Below are 20,931 nucleotides of genomic sequence, written 5' to 3'. Positions count from 1 at the left end.
TCAACATTATTCCCCTAATATATACAGAACATAATAAAATCTCTCCAATAGACCAAAAATGTCTTTTACATGTTTTTAGAACCAGATTCTAATCACGGTTGATGCACAGACTCTGTATGCAGATAGCCTGTATCCCTCCCCGAGAACACTTTAATCTCAATTATGCTTTGGTCACGCATGAGGCCTTCTCTTCCCATCCACTGGAGAGGCTGGTGTAGAGGAGAGACGACCAAATTGGGGTTAGATTTAAACTTCAGTCCTAGTTCTTACGCCATATAAATAGTGATCTTAGAAGACTCATTGACCTCTCTGGATCTTATGCTCACTTCCAAAATGAGACAGTGCAACTAAATGGTCTTAAGGACAGATCAGACAGACACCCAATAAATGTTTGATTTGATTCCTTTAGGAAGCGAAAGTATATTTTGGTACCTGAATTCTTACTGTCTGCACTCAGGAGCGGAAGAGAGTCACACGAATCCCTTATTACCTGCACTTGGGGACCAATCACACAGATTTAATCTCCCTCAGTATCTGAACCCTGGGACAAAGGGACTGTCAAAGGGGTTCCTGGGTCGACTGTGCACCTACCAGACAGGTGTGCCGATGGCATCCGCTGTGTTGGACGTTATGGAGAATACAAAGATAAATGACACGTCTTGGATTTCGGAATGAATTAAAGGGGATAAGGGGAAAGAACCCTGAGGGTCAGGGGACAAGTGGCAGGGGTGGGGAAATCAGGCACCAGGCCCCCAGCGTGCCAGTCACGCTTCCCGGACAGCCTCCCACAGACATGGTCAGCAGCTACTCACTCTTACTTGAGGGTCAAACAAGAGAACGAGTTAAAAATACTTTGAACGGTGTAAAGCACTGTCTGGATGTAAGTGGTGAATTCGAGAAAGGACAGCTGCGGTCCGAGCACAGCACAGGGGAAGGGCTCGCGCGGCGAGTGCCCCCGTGGGGAAGGTGGCGGGTGCGCGCTGTCGTGCCCGAGAAGGACAGGGAAGGACGGGGACCAGCAAGAGGAACGGGAAGAGCCCGATCCTGCCCCACCCTCCGTCTCACTGAGGGCTCAGGGTCTGTTTTCTAGACAACGGGCACCCAGTGACAGGTCTTCTGGCAGAGGGTGACACGGTCTGACGTGCGGCCTGAGGAAGTCCGTGACTGTGGAGAAACACTGGAGGGAAAATGGAGGCAGGAGGTGGGCAGGGGCTACAGAGAGGCCTTGGGAGGAGAAGGAAGCAGAGGCTGCGGGGAGCCTCCTTAGATCACACCGGCGGCCGCCCGAGGATGGGCTTTTCGGGGAACATCTGCGGCCTCACCGCGGACAGGGGCCTGAAAGACGGTTCTGAACCGTTTCTGCGCCAGAAACAATCCGTCGCCCGCACTCCCCGTTTCGGCCTACAGAGACGGGGGCTCGGGGCGGGCCCCACGTTACTGCCAAGGTGACTAAAGGTCATTCTCATCTCCTTTCTCTGTCTGTTATTTCTGTACCAGCCTTGAATATAAAACAAAAACAGTAACAGACATTCACAAAGCGGGCTTCCCTTTACTCTGAACCGCTGTTTTCCCTACAGAGAGTCTGGGCCCCTCGCAAGCAGAACCCCGACAGCGACTGGAGGCCGCCCCAGGGCAGGGGAAGCCGGAGTGGCGGGGCGGGCGGTGTCTGGAGACCTGCCCCAGGAGACACAGGCCCGGGACTGCCGGCTGCTTTACGGAAGTTCTACAAAATCGGTACCTGGTTTTCTTTAGCAGAAGATTCCAAAAAAGCTGCGTTCCAAGACTCTGCTAACGCCTTCCCTTCTTCATAACTGATCACCCTAGAGGAACGGGAAAATTCTAATGAACGCGCTGTGCTCTTTATTCAGAAAACACCTGTATTAGCAGCGAACCGGGCTCCCCGCGGATCGGCCGGTTCCCCCGTATCGCGCAAGAACGCTCTCCGCTCGGCCTGACCATCCGCCGTGTGGGCCGCCGAGGAGGCCCGAGCAGGGAAACGGGACAGATGTGGCCTTACGGGGCCCCCCATGCGCCAGCAAGTCCTGGCGGTTCAGAGAACGTGACTTGTGTTTTCCAGTACCCGGGACGCGGGCAGTGTTCACGGTGCGCTGCGCTGTGAGCACCCGAGGACGGGCAGCCGTCGGGGGGCCCGCGGCTCAACCCCGCTGCGCAGGCTGTGGGCGTCCGGCCTCCCCGTCCCCGGCAGGCTCCGCGGCCCTGTTCGCTGACCTGATCCTGACTGTGGGACTCGGAAACCATCTCTTGAATGAATGAATGCTTCTGTGGTCTCCTTGGAGTCCACTTGGCACAAACTGGTGGAAGTACCCGAAGCTAATTTCCTACCACGTTTGCTTCCTCTTTTCTAGAGAAAACACTGGTCAGGATGGGTGAAGTTTTATACTGGTTTTGCTCCTGCTTGGGTGCACTCATTGCCGTACTTCTGAACCCCGACAGGCTACACCGAAGACTATTCTCACCATGAGAACAATAATTATGAAAGGTGCGTACCTCATCTCAGACTTGATTTTATAAGTAAGTAATTATTCAGAAGTTACATACCTTTCCATATGGAGGTCTTTCTTATTCCCAACCAACATAATAGGTATTCTGGTAATGGGAGACAAAAAAGCCACAGGAAACTAGTCAGTGCCAGATCTCACTGTTCAGAAGACAGAACTATAACAAGTGCATCTAACAAAAGAGAGAAACTGTTGCTACTTACTGCACTTTCCCCACCATATCCAACAATTTGCCATGAATAACTTTAATCACTTCAAAACTGTAAAAACAGAAGCATGAAATCAGACATCCATTTTAGTATTGGTGTTTAAAAATATTATGTAAGGTTTATTGTGGAAAAATACATACTGTCATCGACTTATCATTTTAATATAAAATAACCTAACACAAGGAATTCCTTAATTCTTTCCTACAAACCTTTTTTCACGTGTGCACGTATTTGACACTGAGTAACCCTCACTGAGAATATTCAACATGAAACAGGTGAGCTATTTAAATGGCAAAGTCTAACACGTGACTGACAAATCACATAAACACAAATTTTAATCTCTGAATGACGTCTGTGGGATGTTCTTCAGCTAGAGGCCCTAGCAGTCAGCCTGGCTTCCACATTAATATAGTGAAAACACACAAAACTCAATCAATTTATGTAGTAGTTCCATTTCCATTAGCAGAAGCTCTCAGATCATATGCAATCACTATTTATCTAGGCAGCTGGAGGGAAGACACATGGAGTTTTCATTCTATCAGGGTTAAGAGAACATCTACTGGGATTTTGTTCCCCCTAACAACCTGTTTGCTTCACAAGACAATCACTGAAAAACATTTAGCCTGGTAAGTCTGATTGTCACTATAACTGATTCCATCACGATCCTTTAAAACGATGAATGCCATCTAGCCAGAGCAAACAAATGGAAGCAGCAGGAGGGAATCCTACCTTTTGATTGATGTCACAGAATACACAAGAATATAGCCATTAATATCTATGGAGTACGTCTGAGGAAAGATGGAGTATTCATCCTGTGGGAGAAAAAAATAATTCCATGTGAGTAGAGGTCTTCATGCAGCGTAACTAGCAATCTGTACCCAGAGTTTCTCGTACATGACCTGGCCAAAGAAATCAAAGGAAACAAAAAGTGGATTAAAATATTCTTCTAGAGGGGCGCCTGGGTGCCTCAGTGGGTTTAGCCACTGCCTTTGGCTGAGGTCATGATCTCAGGGTCCTGGGATCGAGCCCTGCATCGGGCTCTCTGCTCAGCAGGGGGCCTGCTTCCCCTGCCTACTTGTGATCTCTCTCTCTGTTGAATAAATAACTAAAATCTTAAAAAAAATAAAAAAAATAAAATATTCTTCTAGAAAAACAGGCTACGCACTCAGGACTTATTTAAGACCGGTATGGGGCTGATAACTGCTTTATGCCAACATTCGAAAAGCGACTCTGGCTATTCTAGGACTTTCGGGGAGAAGGCTAATAACTTTTGCAATTCCTGGGGAAAGAGGATGGAAGGAATGACAAGACAACAGGTCCTGTGATCTTACAGGAGGCGAAAGCACTAACAGTTCTTTTATGGAGAAAAAGGCCAGAACCTTAGATCTCATGGGAAATTCATGAGTGCTTCTGGTTTATTCCATCAATCTGTACTTTCCTATCTAAAACTGTTATGTCCTCACTAAACCTATTCTCTGTGTGTGAGTCACAATGGCCTGAGTGCCAGTTTGTTGGTCATTAGTGGGCTGTCCCCAACACCTGAGAGGGAAAGGAGAGAGGAGAAAATCAAAACGCTAGACCCACTGTACCCAGACTTTTGAGGATCAAATGAGTTATTTATTGAGCAAGTTTAGGAATTAAAAACAAAGGTACACATTATGTAACCATGTATCAGTAGCCAGTTTCCATAAAGCAGTTTAAGAAACTTAAAATTCAGCTTTAGAATATTAAAGCATACTGAGAGTCTAGTAACGTCATTGCAGTTTGCCTTAGTACACACCACTGGCTGGTATAAAACATTTTATTCTCTGTTGAAATATAATTATCAACATGCCACATATCCCCCAAGCACTATTATAGAAAATCAGGTCAAGCCATCATATCAAGTCACTGTCTCTGTTAACTTTGCAATTCTATAGTACGGTTACAACGAATGTTCATGATGGCTCTGAATTACTGCCCCAAGTCCTTACTATTTACCATTGTAATAAAGTATCTTTAAAAAATAAAAACCAAAGGAAAATTGAGTTTTATTCTCAGTTCTTTGATATCATCAATAGCATCATCGATCTTTCTTCAGAAGACAGCACTTCTACATCTCAGGGCTTATCACATACGCAAAACAAAACCTTTGTTTTCACTGTCAGTTTCATATTAGTTTCATTAAATGGAGTTCATTTTAGTGTTACATTTTGAGAATGCATTTTTGTTAATGGAATGAGGTCTTTCCACCCAGATTAGAAACAAAATTCCAGATCATTTTAGTCACCAGCTGAGCTACAGTAGTACACCCAGAGTTCAAATCACCTTTTCCCTGAAGAGAAGATGTGGAAATAAAAAATTAGTCATACTTCAGAGGCGTGGTACAAACAACCGTCAGTTAGTATCACAGGGGAAAGCACCTCCAGCTGTAACAGCAACCAAAAAGGACAAAATTCCTAGGAATAAACTTAAGAAAAGTGTATAATCCATCTGAAGAAAATCATAAAATACCCCAACACATAAAAAATATGCGTAAATGGAAGAGTGTGCCATGGTCCTCGGTAAGAATGCGTAGGTCATCGAGGTATCCATTGCTCGATCCTAAATTAACATATAAGTGTAACTGAACCCTGATAAAAAGTGTGTTTTTTGGAGAAACAGCAATTGTAGAAGGAGCTGGATGAAACCACAAAGCTACTTATTTAACTAAAATGAGCACTTACTAGTTCGTAAATAAAGAAGACTGAATAACCTATGAAGACCTAGACAGACAGGAATTAGGTAAATGCTAGTACCGGCAGTTAAGCTCAGTGAGGGTAAGAGGTAACACTCGCCGAAACTGTGCGGAAACAAAAGCAGAAGCATCTGGGGGGTAAATGAGCAGCTGAGCTGATCTCTAATTCACACTTGAGCAAAAATATATTCTAGAGGATTTAAAGATTAAAAAGGGAAACCATACGCCTAGTCAATGGGAGAATTTTTAAGAACAGTATCAGTTGATGGGGAACCCGGGTGGCTCAGTTCGTTAAGCGTCTGCTGGCTCAGGTCCTGGGATCGAGCCCCGCTTCGGGCTCCCTGCTCAGCAGGGAGTCTGCCCCTCTCTCTCCCTCTCCCCACTCGTGAGTTCTCTTTCTCTCTTAGAAAAGAATGAACTGCATCAGTTGAAAGGAGATTAATAAATTCGACTACATGAAAACGAGAAAGTTCTTCATGACTAAAAACCTTTCAAACAAAACCATAGACTGAAAACAAACCAAAATCTTACAGCTCCCATCACATAAAACGCTATTTTCTGCACGGTATCAAGGGGTCTCTCAAACCAGTAAGCAAAGATGGTCCGCCCCAGGGAAAAGGCACAGCACACGGACAGGGTAACTCCCAGAGAAGGAAATACAAATGCCCTCAAACAGGAACACATGCTCAAATGCCTTCATAAGAAGAAAGACACCTAGTAACCAGGATACTCTCTTTCACCCAGTGGCCTGGCACGGAACAAGAGATCTGCTAATACACTGTGCCCACGGGCGCACAGATGAGCGAGTGAGAACGAGCGGCCGGCGGAGGACGCGGCTGTCCCGCCACCAGAACGTGCTCCTGCACGCACGTGCGCACCGTCGAAATCGACACGAGACACTGATCGCTGCTGTCACTGGTGGTGGCAGCAGGACTGGAAACCACCTGTGTGTCGATCCGTCGTCAAAGTACGCTCTAGCCGAATGACAGCATATTACGTAGCCATGGGGAGGCAAACCGGGGGTGTACGTAAGACTGTGGAATCACCTCTGAGGTGGAGATAGGGTGATCCATTACCTCTCAGGTGAAAAAGAAAAAAAAACACCCAATTCTATTTGTATGTTCACGTAGAGAACATCCGGGAAGCACATCCTAGAAACGGTAATGCGGCTGCTCTTAGAGGGGTGGAGCTAATGCCACCAGAGTGGGAAAGACCAAAGCTTTACTATTTACCATTTTGTGCTATTTTATTTCTGTACCATGTGCATTTAGTACTATTTTTAAAAAACTGTACTTAATACCCCCCCCTTTTTAAAGGGGGATTTGACATTATAAACACGACTCCCACTGAGTCACTTGTCACTGAGTCTACTTAAATTGGGTCCAAACAAAATCCCTCACGCAAACTAAAAATAACCGACTTGTACTTAATGATGTTCATCTCCATCTCCTGCCGGGCAGTGAAACCAGCTACGATATAAACTACTAAGTAAACAGGACTTGCCACTGTATGCTGCTACAGTTTTACCCCTAAAACGTGTACACCCGTGACCGAATGCGCTCTAGATGGCGGTGACAGGATCTGTCCTTTCTTCTTCATCTCCCCTTGCCACTGGTGGCCTCAGCCCCAGCCGAGAGGAATCCAATTTTAAAAACAGCTCTCGGAGCAGCTGGAAACGTGACATCTCATCCAGTTGCTCCTTCTACGTGGTTCTACGGAACCACAGGGCACAAGGCAAGGCGCTTGTCGCGTAAGGACAGATCACAAACACGAACACAACCTTCCATTCCAGTCTCCCAAATGGATGCAGCCTCGAAGAAAACTACTAGCTGCAAGGAGAACAAATTATTCAAGGCGGCTAAATTTGGAAATATTCTGTGCAAAAATTCTCTAACTATTCTTATCTGGACGTAAGAGAAGCCACAGGAGCAAGACAGGCAGAGCTAGTCACTGACCTTGCTGTCCCTCACACTACACACTTACTCCGAGATCCCTGCTTCTCTGTGTGTGCGGCGGGCATCCTTTATGACTCTATCGTTAAAGCAGTTAAAGGCATGGGATGCTCCGTACATTTAGGCTTTAGGGCAAAACAGAGCCCTAGAGGAACACATCTTCTGTTTTGATAAGGAGGCAACAAAAAGGAATTTTCTCTCCAGAAAAATGTTTTTTTGTTTTTTTAAAGATTTTTATTTATTTATTCGACAGAGAGAGAGCAAGCCTAAGTAGAGAGAGCATCAGGCAGAGAGCAGAGAGAGAGGCAGAATCCCCACTGAGCAGGGAGCCTGATGCGGGACTCGATCCCACGACCCTGGGATCATGACCCGAGTTGAAACAGACGCTTAACTGATTGAGCCCCCGCAGGTGTCCCCGGAAAAACGTTTTCAGGGATGGCTCTACTCCAAGTATAAGCGACACCTGCACTATTCCAGTCAGTGTCTTGTTAACATCAACATCAACTTGCCATGCTAGGCCCTGCTCTGGTCTTAGGAGCATCAAAGATCTACAGATAACGGGCGCCTGGGTGGCTCAGTGGGTTAAGCCTCTGCCTTCGGCTCAGGTCATGATCTCAGGGTCCTGGGATCGAGGCCCGCATCTGGCTCTCTGCTCAGCGGGGAGCCTGCTTCCTCCTCTTTCTCTCTATGCCTGCCTCTCTGCATACTTGTGATCTCTCTCTCTCTGTTTCAAATAAATAAATAAAATCTTAAAAAAAAAAAAAAATCTACAGATAAGGACCAAACCCTGTGAAGCTCGGCATCCGCTCTAAACCGAGCACCAGTCTTGCGAAGGCAGGCACTGCGTCACCAGTTTACAGATGAATCTGCGGCAGAGAGCTTCTTAACTTTCCGAAGGTCACCCGGTTAGTAAAATAAAGCCAGGATTCAAGCCCCAGCAGCGTGACTGCAGAGCCCATGTTCCCACAACTCTGAAATGCCAGTCCTGCTTCTGGCCTCCGACAAAATGTATTTCTACAGTAACATCACGTGAAAATGATTTGCCAATTTACATCCTCATCCCCACTTTCCAGAAGCTTAATGAAAATTCAAAACGAAGATATAAAAAGCAAACACAAATCTTGATAATGTCAGAGGCCCACTATGAACGACGTGGCCGTGTTTTTTCGCCCAGGACACCATCAGTTAACACCCACTGTCCCAGCACGGTTATTACCAGGCTCCCTTCACTCTTAGAAGTGTTTTGTTTGGGGCGCCTGGGTGGCTCAGTGGGTTAAAGCCTCTGCCTTCGGCTCAGGTCATGATCTCAGGGTCCTGAGATCAAGCCCCACATCGGGCTCTCTGCTCAACAGGGAGCCTGCTTCCTCCTCTCTCTCTGCCTGCCTCTCTACCTGCTTGTGATCTCTGTCAAATTAAAAAAAAAAAAAATTGTCTTGTTTTAGGCAATCAATTACACAGTCACCTTAACCATAAAAGATACAAATTCTGAGAATCCAATACAATGTCTTATCCCAGAAGCTTTTCTATGGTAACTTCTAAAATAAGCCGTGTCCTCCACATCCTCACTCCCTGATGGAGACTTCTACTGCTCCACTTGTTCCTTTCAGCTCCAGACCCCCTTTCTGTCACTGGACAGGTACCCTGCAGAGTAACAGCCTGGGATGGCTCAGCTCTAAGCCATCATGAGGCCTGACCACGAAGGCCCATTACACTCACCACCAGGGGGCCTTTGTATGGGGAACGAAGGGGATCCGTGGTAGATCTCTGTGACACCCACATCCCATCTATTTTCTTTGAAGCCTCCAGAATTGAAACTCCAGGGTTTCTTCTGTGCTCAAACCACTCCATATGGCTATGTTCTTGCTTCACTAGGGGGCTACGCTTGGCTTCTATGTTCACTTGGAAACATAAAGCAGAGGGCGTCCATTCCAAACCAAGACAGGCCACACGACTCCATGTCTACCTCCATCTCCCCAGGCTCCAGAAGAAAAGCCTCCATTTGACACGGCAGACCAGATTACACTACACAGCCCCTCCTGCTAGTCTGATCCTTTGTCAACTTGAAGATGCAAGGAAGGACTCAGAGACCAACATCCCCACACTCTAGCAACTGTGTAACATGTTCTGTCCAAGAGAGGTTTCTAGTAAAGGCTGGACTGGGGTGGGGGTGGGGGGGGGAGTTCAGCCGTCAGGGTTAGGGGTTTCTCTGTACTCTTCAAGTTCTCTGAACTTTTACCCACTGCTTCTAGTCAATTCCCCTAGTCTTCCATTCTTCAAATCCCTACTACATTAACCTGTGAATACGGTGTTAGGGTTTTGGTTTTTTTGGGGGGGGGGAGTTACTTAATCTTTGGCAATCACCTACTGTCTACAAATCAAATCAACACTCCCTAATCTAGTAATCATGTGACCCATCTACCAACCGGCTCCTTTCTGCCCTATACTTTTCCTTTGTCCTTCCCCTGGAAAAGACGTATTTTTGTCTTTTTATTTATTTGACAGAGTGAGATAGTGAGAGAGAGAGAGAGAGAGAGAAAGAGAGAGAGTATACAAGTATGGGAGCAGCAGGCAGAGGGAGAGGGAGAAGCAGGCTTCCTGCTGAGCAGGGATCCCACTGGAATCATGACCAGATGGTTAACCCATGAGCCACCCAGGCGCCCCTGGATGTATTTTTGTCTTGATGTAGAATACGAATTAGAAAGGAAGAAAAAGCACTAATAGGATTCTGATACAGAATGCAAGTTTAGAAAATGGAAATACGCTATCCTACGGTAAATGCAGACCTTCCCAATGCTATGAGTCTATTTCACACAAGTCTAAGTAGAAGAGCAAGTGAATAATTTGGAAAAACCACCATAAACGTCTTAGAGGAGAGAGCCTGTAAAGGTTCAGTCACACATATGCCACGAGGGGTTTCCTTGACACTGCTGCTGTGTTGAAGCGTTGACGGCAGGGCAAGGACTGCCAGACAGAAGGACGGCAAGGAGATTCGGAGACACTGGAGACACTTACCTGCCCAGCTGTGTCAACAAGTTGAAGATGATATTCTTGTCCATTGACTGTGATCAATTTTGTGAAAGCTACAGGGGGAAAAAAGGAATGCAATATTAGTTTAAGCGGACTTTAGATCACCTAAAGCTTGAACACTGACGACCAACTATGCAGAGTCCCTAATAAGTTCATGAAAAGATTCCATAAAACAAAATGGAACAGATCAGCCTGAGTTTACAGATTCCTGCCCACTTCCATTATTTGACTAAGAATACTGGCTGACTGATGAAAATCAAGGTTCAGTATGCTTTCAACTTTTTCGAAGGAACCGCAATTAGGCGACAACTCGTCTCCCATAAAAGTCATCTGAGAGCTCGATCTGTGGCTATGCCTTCCTCTTGTGAAAAAGTGATACACAGAACATCAAGTCTGAGGTCCAGAATGAATCCTAAGCACAAAACTTTCCATTAATTTATAGGAAGTCTGGTGTCAGAGCACAATGAGCTAATATCAACTGCAGTGTTAAGAACTTTCAGTGCATTAAAATAATTAACGATTCTATTGACAGATAAAACAGCAACGGAACAGTTCTGTGCGAAGCCATCATTCCCACTGAGCTTAAGGATAGAAGCAATTTTGTGACGACTTCTTTCCTTACCAAGGAGGGGAAAAAAAAAAAACAGACTTAAATAACTTCCGGAAAAGTCAATTCAGAATTCTGAGGAGACAGACTTCAAACAAACGTAGACAAAAGAGGAAAGAACTATAAATAGCAACAGAATATTATAAAGCGTAACCATCTGGAAGCCTGACAACGAATAGGGACGATGTCTTCTGCATCGCCATTTGTGTCAGACACGTGAGTCCTCTAATCCCTGGCTGCCCACTCGACTCGACCAGAACTGGGCCGCAGAATCTCCCCCTTGCACAGCTGGGAGCGGACCCACTGCTGCTCACAGCCTCCCACAGCCAAAAGGGAAAGCAGAAACAGACACAGAAATATTATGAGAGAAAACCTGAAGTGATGAGGGGGATGCAGGGGAGATCTTATCTGAACGCTGAGTTGCACAGGGAGAGAACGGGAAGCTCGTGCTGGCATTGTCACCTCCTCCTGCAAGCAGGGGTGCGGGAAGCAGGCGAGCAAAAACTACGCACCAGGCCACCCAAGTGGGCTGCCACACTTTTTCGCATTCTTGTGCCCCTGATGGGGACGACGACTTTAGGAATAATTAAATCAGATGAAAACCGAATCCAAGTATTTCAAGACAGGGAGTACCCAATATATTCTGTTTTCGTCAATTCTAAGAAAAAATTCTATTGTACTTCTTCCCCCCAACACTGTGGCCTCCCTGAACTTGAGATGGATCAGCCGCGCTTTCCATCACTGTCCGCCAGGGGGCAGTCACGACATTCCCGTGCCAAAACCTGCCCCTGACACTTCAGTGAGGTTAAGCCCAAAATGTGCATTTTAGTCTTGGCGAAAATTAGGGAAGCAACCGCAGTGAGCAATAGAACTAAGGAACTGTGGTTACGAAGTAGGACGTAACTGCTGTGAAAACATTCATTCGCGCAAGAGCTGTTTCTTGAGTACCTATCACCCCCGGGAGCACGGCTCTGGGTGTTCTCGAAATGCTGCGACTGACCTCAGAGAGCTTCCAGCCCCGGGGACAGACAGCGGACCCAGACGCCGCCAGGCATCCTCTCTGGGAGAGGCACACCCAGGTGGAGGTCGACCAGCGAGTGACCATGTGCATCGAGGACGAGCAGGGAGGTCGGCGCAGCAGAGGCTGAGAGAGTGTTGGTAACCGGGTTGGGGAGGAGGCAGAAGACCTTACAGGAGATGGTAAGGACTTCAAGAGTTTTATTCTCACTGTATGGGAGAGGGAGGGCTTTGAGGAGGGGAGTAAACTGGTCTGATTTCTATTTTAAAGCGATCGCTCTAGCCCTGCTGTGGTGATGGAAACGGGCAAGAGTGAGCAAGGCCACTGGCGGGAGCCTGTAATACAGCGCCCGTATAGACTCGGGATCTGGAGACGACCGTGGTGGTCTGGATCGGCAGGGCAGAGCGGAGAGGAGAGCCAGGGTGGAATTCTGGGTGTAGTTCAAAAGTAGAGCCCAGAAGGATCTGTGACTGGCCGGAAGGAGGGTGTGAAAATGGGAGAGGCGGGACGACTCTGAGGTTTTTGGCCTGAGCAAGGAGATGACCGAATTGGCATTTACCAAGTCAGGAAAGCCTGTGGGAGGAGCACTGGGGATGAGGGAGGACGGGAACGAAGACGCCTGAACCGAAGAGGAAGCGAGGGCAGCTAAATAAAGAAGCCCAGAGTTCGGGGCGGGGCGGGGGCGCTGGGAGAGCTGGGCAGATCGCTGATGGCCAAGCGCAGAAAGCCCGAGCCTGACGTCAGAGCCCGCGGGCGCCCTGCGCTGCCAGGTCCAGAAGATGAAGATTCAGCCAAGGAGATGTGAGAAATACTGGCCATGAGCGCAGCGTAAAACAGGGAGGGCGTGTAATTGTACATAAGACATAAGAAATAAAATTGTTAATCAATGTTTTAGTATATTCTTGCCCATAAAAAGGATGTAAATCCTCCAACGCACAGCAGTAAAATGAAATCGAGGTCCTTCCATCTGTCACGGAAAACTGCCTCTTCTTATTACTATAGAAAAAAAGGGACGTGTAATAAGAGATCTGTCAGTTCCATAAACCAGGAACCAATTCTTCTGTGCACTCCAAGTCCAGCCTCTTGCAGCAGCGGAAAACCGGGTTTCTCCTCGCCTCATTTTCCTCGAACCCTCTCACCCTCCTCCTCCCTTTTTCAATCACTAGAGAAATTAATCCAATTTCCAACCGAAAATCCTGAAATTGCCCTAAGCAGCCTAATAGCTACTTACTGGTAAAGCCTGCTAAAAATAAGCAAGGTAATAGATTTCTAAAATCTGGAATTCATAAAGTGAGATTTGTGTCACTAAAGTGTATCAAGGACTCCTAATTCATATCCTACCAAGAAGCCCACCCACCATGCAATGCTTGATAATGCTGCAAAGCTCCTAATTAGAATTTTCTAATTTTCCTAGAAGGCTTATTAGCGCATCAACAGTACCACCTTTGAGATGGCAGAAGCTATAAATTGCTATTTGTCCTTAATTTATAAACTACTGCTACTAAATTTCACCACAGCAATTTGGTTTGTACTGAGTTGTCAGATTAATGACACATAATATTGCACTGGTGTACGCTATATTTTTGGTATAAAAATTTCCCCAAACTAGAAAATTCGCGGTTTTACGGATGTTATTCTCCTGTCTCCCATTCTCAAAGATGACACAGTCCCAGAAGTTTTGCTTTCGTGGTGATGCATTCAGAGCTGTGTCACCACTCCATGTCCGCTATGAACCATTTATTCTAGGTTATAAAGTTAAGTGTAAAATAATGACCGGATTATTTCCAGATTTACAGTGCGTGGAGCTTTTTAAAACCTTAAAACCATCCAGTCATTTGTTAGCAACAGGCTATGAGAACCGTTCCATTTCTCATTCCCTGTAAGCGCTGAACAGTGTTTTTGACCCAATAGCGGAGGAGAGAGCAGAGGAAGGGTTTCTGCCTGGGTTAAATGATCAGAAGCACGGTAAAGAGAAATGGGCCTGCATATGCCTCATGAACTTTTAAGCGATTCATACACTCTGATATTCATTTTTGCTCCTGCCTAAAGAATTCAATAAATATTTTTAATCCATTTTTGAGATGAAAAAGTCTTTGTTACTGAACACCAAGTATTGCATAGAAAACATTAGTTAAAAGCACAATTAAAGATGATGTTGACAGAGGCGACTGGGTGGCTCCGTGGATTAAGCTTCTGCCTTTGGCTCAGGTCATGATCTCAGGGTCCTGGGATCGAGCCCCGCATTGGGCTCTCTGCTCAGCAGGGAGCCTGCTTCCCCCACCCTCTGTCTGCCTCTCTGCCTACTCGTGATCTCTGTTTAAAAAAAAAAAAAAAAAAAAGATGATGTTGACAGCCTTCCAAGTAGGGTCACCTCATTCAATTTCTAAGATAATATCAAAGTTAAGAAAGCTGGATGCTCACTGGACCGATTAGTTACATACAAAGGAAATCTCTACACAACACCATGACTCTCCCTCCACCTCGACCCAAAGTAGCACAAGGACACACAATTACAACAACCACGTGTGTGAGCAAGGCTTACCAAGAAAGCTGTATTCTATTATTGTATGAATCAAAGGACCAAACGAGGCTTACCCCTTTTAGGGGACGCAATTCCAAATAGTTACATACAGCAAAGCTTAAGGCCATGACTACAATTTTCTTGTGTCCTATTGCAACGGAGGTAACCAAACTGGTTCACGCAGTGCTCAAATCAGCCCACGCCTCCCGCCGGCACACGTACTCTTCTCCAGGTGACAGTCCCCAGCCAATCAACACAGGACTGTATGGCACCGGGACCCCTCCTTTCCAGATACCGACAGAGCTCCCTTTCAAATCCCGGGGTCCCCAGAGTCAGGTCAGCAACCGACGTGCTTCCTTCCTTGCCACCAGCGTACCGGGACATGGGAGGAGAGCTGCAATTCTCAAGTCAGAGGAGGGCAAACGCTTCCCGTAAAGGTCAAAAAGCCTGTGTCGCAAGCATTCAACAACTCTGCTGTTGCAGAGCGAAAGCAGCCACAGACATGGTCAATGAACTTGCGGCTGTGTTCCAATAAGGCTTTACTTACGGGTGCAGAAATGTGAACTTCATGTAACTTTCACAGGTCACAGATATTCTTCTTTTGACTTTTTTAATTATTAAAAAAATATAAGAACCACTCTTTGCGCGTGCGCTGCTCAGAAAGGCAGTGTGTTCTTCTGGCCTACAGGCTGTAGTTGCTCAACACCCTGTTGTGAGCCTCTTTTGAAGTCTCTCTTGCAAGCTCTGAGGTGAGGTCCACAAGTCTAGTTGCTGAGGTTTATGAAACCGACTGTTAAGCTGCTTCGTGTCTAATACGCGCATCAGGTTTGGAAGAATCCCATGTTCAAATGTGTCATGTTCCTGGGTTAAGTCCAGGCGTCAACAATCTGAGACGACTGGTTCTTGGGTCTACTTAGGGTTTTAGGATCACCTGAAATAAGACCAGCTTCCAACAAACCAGGTCCTTGGATGAAATGCTTAATGATCCTAGAATCAAGACTCTCATAGTCCTAGGATCCTTCGGCAAGATTCCAGAACCACGGATTTGAAGCGAACAAGGTAAAGGCTGTGGCTGGTCCTGTTCTCTGGTGCTTTTCTTCTGCACAGGGCCTGAAATGCCAACAGACTTCGGAGCCATCTCTGTCATGCTGCAACTGCTCTCTCCATCCCAGAAGAGCTCCCTCCTCCACAGCCTTCTTTCAAGTCGTCAGGACTAGAAGGGGTTAGGGGTGCAGGGGTGGGGGAAGGGCTCACGATTCCATAAGAGTAAGGTACAAAGGATCTGGAGTGTTTTCATCCTTTCTTTTCAAGCTTGGAATCCTTAAAAAGAGCTACTGTTGAGAAGGAGGGGAAAAAAAAAGATTGTGCTCTCTACTCTTGTTTTCCTGAAGCAGGAGTCTGGGATATGAGGTTCACTGTAGGACTGGATTCCTACGGAGCTGAGTAACAATTTCTAGATGGCAGGACCCGGACAGTGAATAAAAACCCATTTAGTGTGAAGTGGATCAAACTTTTGGAAGCTTTTTCGGACCCCAGTTGGAGATCTGTAAGGTTTACCCCAGTAAGCCCTGCCATCGAAGCCTCCAGGAACACACAATGGCTGTTTGTGTGAAGAATGCGGGCTTCTCAGTTTATAAACCCTTCAAAACAATACTTACTGTTTTCTATGGTTGGGTCGTAGGAGTCAACAAATTGGCCTTCAACAAACTGAATCGTCAATGAGGATTTCCCTGTAAGAGAGAGCAAAAGCTCAGTATGTATCGGCATAAAAACGGAACAAAAAATTTAATGCTACTATTTTACCAAAAACCCCCCCTCTAACAAGATGAGGAGACGGAGAGTACTGGGATCAGAACACACTCCTTTAATTAACTTCTGGGCAATTTCAAAAAGGAAATAAATTTCATGAATTTGCTTTATACGAGAGGAATTTAAGAAATTAAGCTACTACGAATTAAACACTTTTGTCCCACTGACAAATATTACTGACCAATAAGCACATCGTATATTTTGTTAAAAGGAAACACACTCCAAAATAAGGGCTAAGTGAAGCTAATTTGCTCTGGCATCCCTGAAATGTGGATATCAATTCTAATACAGAAAAGAGTAACACGGGATTTCTTTGGGCTCTTTCATATATGGCTGTTAGAAATGTAACCAAGTACAGCTTTTAAAGGGGGAAACCTGAGAATATGGAACAGCAGTCTTCATTTAAAAAACTCCTTGAAGGCAGAGATCCTGTCTCAAAATTCAGTATCAAAGGCCTCGTGATGTCTGGCACAAAGAAGACAATTAAGAAATGTTGTGGATTTCACAAAATCACTGCTCATCATTGAGCCCGTGTGCTAAGAAACCAAGAGCTGGAGCCCCAGGTTCTCACCTCTCTGTTACCTGAACTTTCTACTCAAGGACGGTAGGGACTAGGGCACTCCATACAGACAGCGCAAGAACAGTCTGAGAAATGACGGAAGTGGTCCCTCCCATATCTCACCCTGGTCCCTTTCTTTTCTTATGCATTCTCAGAGCGTATTTTTCAAAGGTGTTATGTTTTTAAAAGATTTATTTACGTGAGAGCGAGAGTGCGCGCTCGCATGTGTGAGCGAGCACGGGGCGGTGGGGGGGGTGGAGGGGAAGGGCAGAGACGGAGAGTCTCAAGCAGACTCCCAGCTGAGCGTGGACCCTGACATGGGGCTCGATCTCATGGCATTGAGGTCATGACCTGAGCTGATGTTTAATTGCACCACCCAGGTGCCTCAACATTTTATCTCTAAGTAATTTCTACACCAGAGTGGGGCTTCAATCTACTCCCCGAATCAAGAGTCGCTTGCTCTTCTGACTGAGCCGGCCGGGAGGCCCCTCAGAACACAGTGAATTTTAAACACAAGCTCTACACGCTTGCTGCGTCTCACTGAACTGCCAGCTCCCAAGATCTTCAGGATAGGGGCGCCTGCGTGGCTCAGTCATTAAGCATCTGCCTTCAGCTCAGGTCATGGTTCCAGGGTCCTGGGATTGAGCCCCGCATCGGGCTCCTTACTCAGCGGGAAGCCTGTTTCTCCTTCTCCCTCTCCTCCTGCTTGTGTTCCCTCTCTCACTGTGTCTCTCTGTCAAATAAATAAAATCTTTAAAAACAACAACGACAACACCACCACCCCAAAAGATCTTCAGGGAGTGAGGTTTGTACCAGGAACCTTCTGCCCCGGGGTTTAGGCTGCGGCTGCCTTCCTCCGGTCCGTGAGAGGGTAACTGGCAGGTGGCATGTTTTCACAACGAAGGCAGGCCCCACACACTTAGAAATTAATGAATTAATAAACCGGTTTAAGAGTGGGAGCTGTGGGGAGACAACTAGAAAACCCCTAAGTTGGCAGGCCCATTTTACTCCTCATGAGCCGGGAAACACACAGTTCAAAGTATTTCTGGAATTATTAAAACCTGAACTCGTTCTCTACAAAGCAGCCTCCAAGAGCTTCTGACAATTACTCGTCACCTCCCCGCTTAAAATCCTCAGTGCGATTAGAATAAATCCCCAACTCCTAACCAGGCCCACAACACCAGGCCCTCCCTGCCCAGGTCCTGCTCTGCCCATGGCCCCAACCTCTCTGTAGCCACCATTCCTCCGTCCAGACCCTCCCGGGCTCCACTCACATCCCCCGTCCCTCTGCCCCGGCCACCTCCGCAGGGCTCCACACATATGACTCACTTTGTCATTATTCTGGTCTGGGATCAGACGTCCCTTCTTCAGATGCCTCTGCTAAGATCACCCCACGGCCGTGCGGCGGTGCGCCCCCCCTCCCAGGCATCTGTCACAGCCGTCCTGCTTTGTTTCTTTCTAGGGCCTGACGTTATCCCACATTCTCTGCAACTCACTGGCCCACCGAGACCAGTATGGTGGCCAAGGCACTGCAGACGCTCTCTTTCCAGAACAAATGAATGAAATGAAAACTTACGTGCCCTCGGGGCATGCTCATACGTTCCAGATACTACACAAGCTCTCAATCCTATATACACACGTGCCCAGGAAACACCGTTCAACAGGAATAAAGAAACGGCTCTGTCCAGTTTGTTTGGTTGCCTTTCATTGTCCCGCCCGTGCCCTACAGGAGGCAGGGGTCGTCCAGGGGCTCACACCCTGCGAAAGGATCGTGTTGCAAAGACAGCATGTGACCTAGGCTAGCTCATACACAGCATTTGGCTTCAAATACAGCACAAGTATTTTATGCAAGGAAATAGCAAGGGAAAAACTTCTATTAAGTTGTTAGCAAAACTGAAAAATTCAAAGGAATAAGAAAATTCTTAATTTATGCTGAATGCTATGGCTTGAAGCAAAAGAAATTAGACAAAAGAGAAAAGAGACTTCTTTGAGGCTTCTGAAGAGTGCTTCCAGGCACTCTGGTGCACTTCTGTAGGCTACCGGGGGTCTGCTGGCTTGTAAATGGGCAGCCGGAAGGAAGAAAGCAGGAGGTAGTTTTTTCTCAAGATAAATGGGCAAGACTTACAAGTGATTAAAACGATTTTTACACCTTTTCCAAAGTAGAACTGAATTAAAAATGGTGAAAGAAAGGGGTTAAAAGTATGGTCCACTTGGTAAGCCCAAGAGGACACAACAGCTGTCAAGGACCGGCCTTGCTGCAGGACTCAAGGGACGGGGACAAGGATCTCTGCCACTGTCACAGGAAATTGAAGAAAGTTACATTAAATAAGATCGCATGAGATTAAGTACAACAATGGAGTTTTAGATAAACAAGTGGACGAAGTTTTAAAAATACAATTATTGGGGCGCCTGAGTGGCTCAGTGGGTTAAAGCCTCTGCCTTCGGCTCAGGTCATGATTCCAGGGTTCTGGGATCGAGCCCCGCATCCGGCTCTCTGCTCAGTGGGGAGCCTGCTTCCTCCTCTCTCTCTGCTTGCCTCTGCCTACTTGTGATCTCTGTCTGTCAAATAAATAAATAAAATCTTTAAAAAAAAATAAAAAAAATAAATAAAAATACAATTATTGGTACGTATCGAGTTCCTTGTTTGCACCACGAAGGGCAGAAATTTTCTGACATGCTCAGTTAACATTTGACTTGAAAAACACCAAGAATCCTTCCGGCATAAGCAGACAGTGTGGCCCCGCCCAAATCACGAAGCAGGGTGACAGCAAACTCCCATCTTCACGCATAACTGGGACGCCTGAATTTAAAAGCCTCGTCTTTAGGGAGCAGACTGGCTTTCTCAATCAGCTTGGTCCTAGGAGAAAGGGACCATCCATTAGCGGAGGCAGGACCGTGGAGAAGCCTGGGCCTCCCCTGGGTCTCTCCTCCCGGGTTCTCTCCCCTAAGGGGAGATCATTAATTATTTAAATTAAGAAGGGACAGGAAGACTACATTTGCTGACATGACACAGCAGGGTATTTGGCTGTTTCCATTAAAAAGCAGAATTATTAAACAACTAGTGTTGAAATTTTCATATTACTCTTAGTCAACAAATCCCACTGTTCCTCATGTTCCCAGTCCTGGTTCCAGCAATTTCTGGCTTTTGGGGATACCATCGTCCTCTAAAGCAGCAGCTTGGCTCTTTGGTCAAGCTTTTGTGCAGTTCGCCTGCAGCTACGTGGGGCCACTGTTAGTGTACACGGTTAGTGTACTGTTCGTGTTAGTGACGAGGGTACCGATGACGTTCTTCACTTGATCACATTTAACAAGCCCCTCCCCCATTATAATCTCACATGTTTACTGTGGCCTTTGCGTTCATTAGATTCAGATTCTGGAAGACTAGTTATTTCCTGAAGGTGCTTCATCCTCTCTCTCAGTAGGCTCATAAATTAGTACAACCTGAGGGGACTTCAAATTCCAGATCAACTCTCTGGAGGAATGCTAAGACAACACAGGAGGGATCTGAAACAAACTGGAAGGCAGCACTTACCAGATGTGTGTTATCACTGCAGAGAGAGGCACGGATCACTCCTTTTAGGATGATAACAGTACTAAAAAGGTATGAAAACAATGTATCCCAGCAGCCCACAACTACCTTCCAAATATTCTTCCGCCAGACTAAAAACCACCTTAACTTTTAAAAAATCCTACAGATCATTTTTAGTAAGTTTCTTCTAAACGTCTACCAGGTAAACACAGCGTTTATGAATTTCTTGCCGAGGATAATACGGCCAGTAAGTTTGTTCACCTGGTATTTTCACTTTGCAAGACACACCTGCAAGGTTGTTGACCGAACTGCTCACACTCGTGACTGCTGCAAAACAGGCACTGTATAGAAAACATTTTAAGGGCTTTCAGATTAATTCTAAACTAGTTGTCATGATTATTTTCTTTGAAGATTTTACTTATTTATTTGACAGAGAGAGATCACAAGCAGGCAGAGAGGCAGGCA

The 20,931-nt window shown here is 46.3% G+C and overlaps 1 protein-coding gene across 1 annotated transcript in view; it reads right to left on the bottom strand.

The window, feature by feature from the left end:
* RHEB (Ras homolog, mTORC1 binding) overlaps positions 1 to 20,931 on the bottom strand; it is a 43,715-nt gene that overhangs the window by 3,868 nt on the left and 18,916 nt on the right. The window contains exons 2-7 of the mRNA XM_032840118.1: positions 16,228 to 16,299; positions 10,409 to 10,476; positions 3,458 to 3,540; positions 2,723 to 2,779; positions 2,560 to 2,607; positions 1,739 to 1,820 (exon numbers count right to left, since the gene is read on the bottom strand). Of these exons, the coding sequence (XP_032696009.1) occupies positions 1,739 to 1,820; positions 2,560 to 2,607; positions 2,723 to 2,779; positions 3,458 to 3,540; positions 10,409 to 10,476; positions 16,228 to 16,299 (410 nt within the window). The remainder of the gene's footprint in view (positions 1 to 1,738; positions 1,821 to 2,559; positions 2,608 to 2,722; positions 2,780 to 3,457; positions 3,541 to 10,408; positions 10,477 to 16,227; positions 16,300 to 20,931) is intronic.

Source organism: Lontra canadensis, unplaced genomic scaffold (assembly GCF_010015895.1).
Source record: "Lontra canadensis isolate GAN:19392208 unplaced genomic scaffold, GSC_riverotter_1.0 scaffold111, whole genome shotgun sequence".
NCBI classification, from domain to species: domain Eukaryota; kingdom Metazoa; phylum Chordata; class Mammalia; order Carnivora; family Mustelidae; genus Lontra; species Lontra canadensis.
The sequence above is the reverse complement of the archived record's forward strand: the minus strand, read 5'-3'. Positions and strand labels throughout refer to the sequence as shown.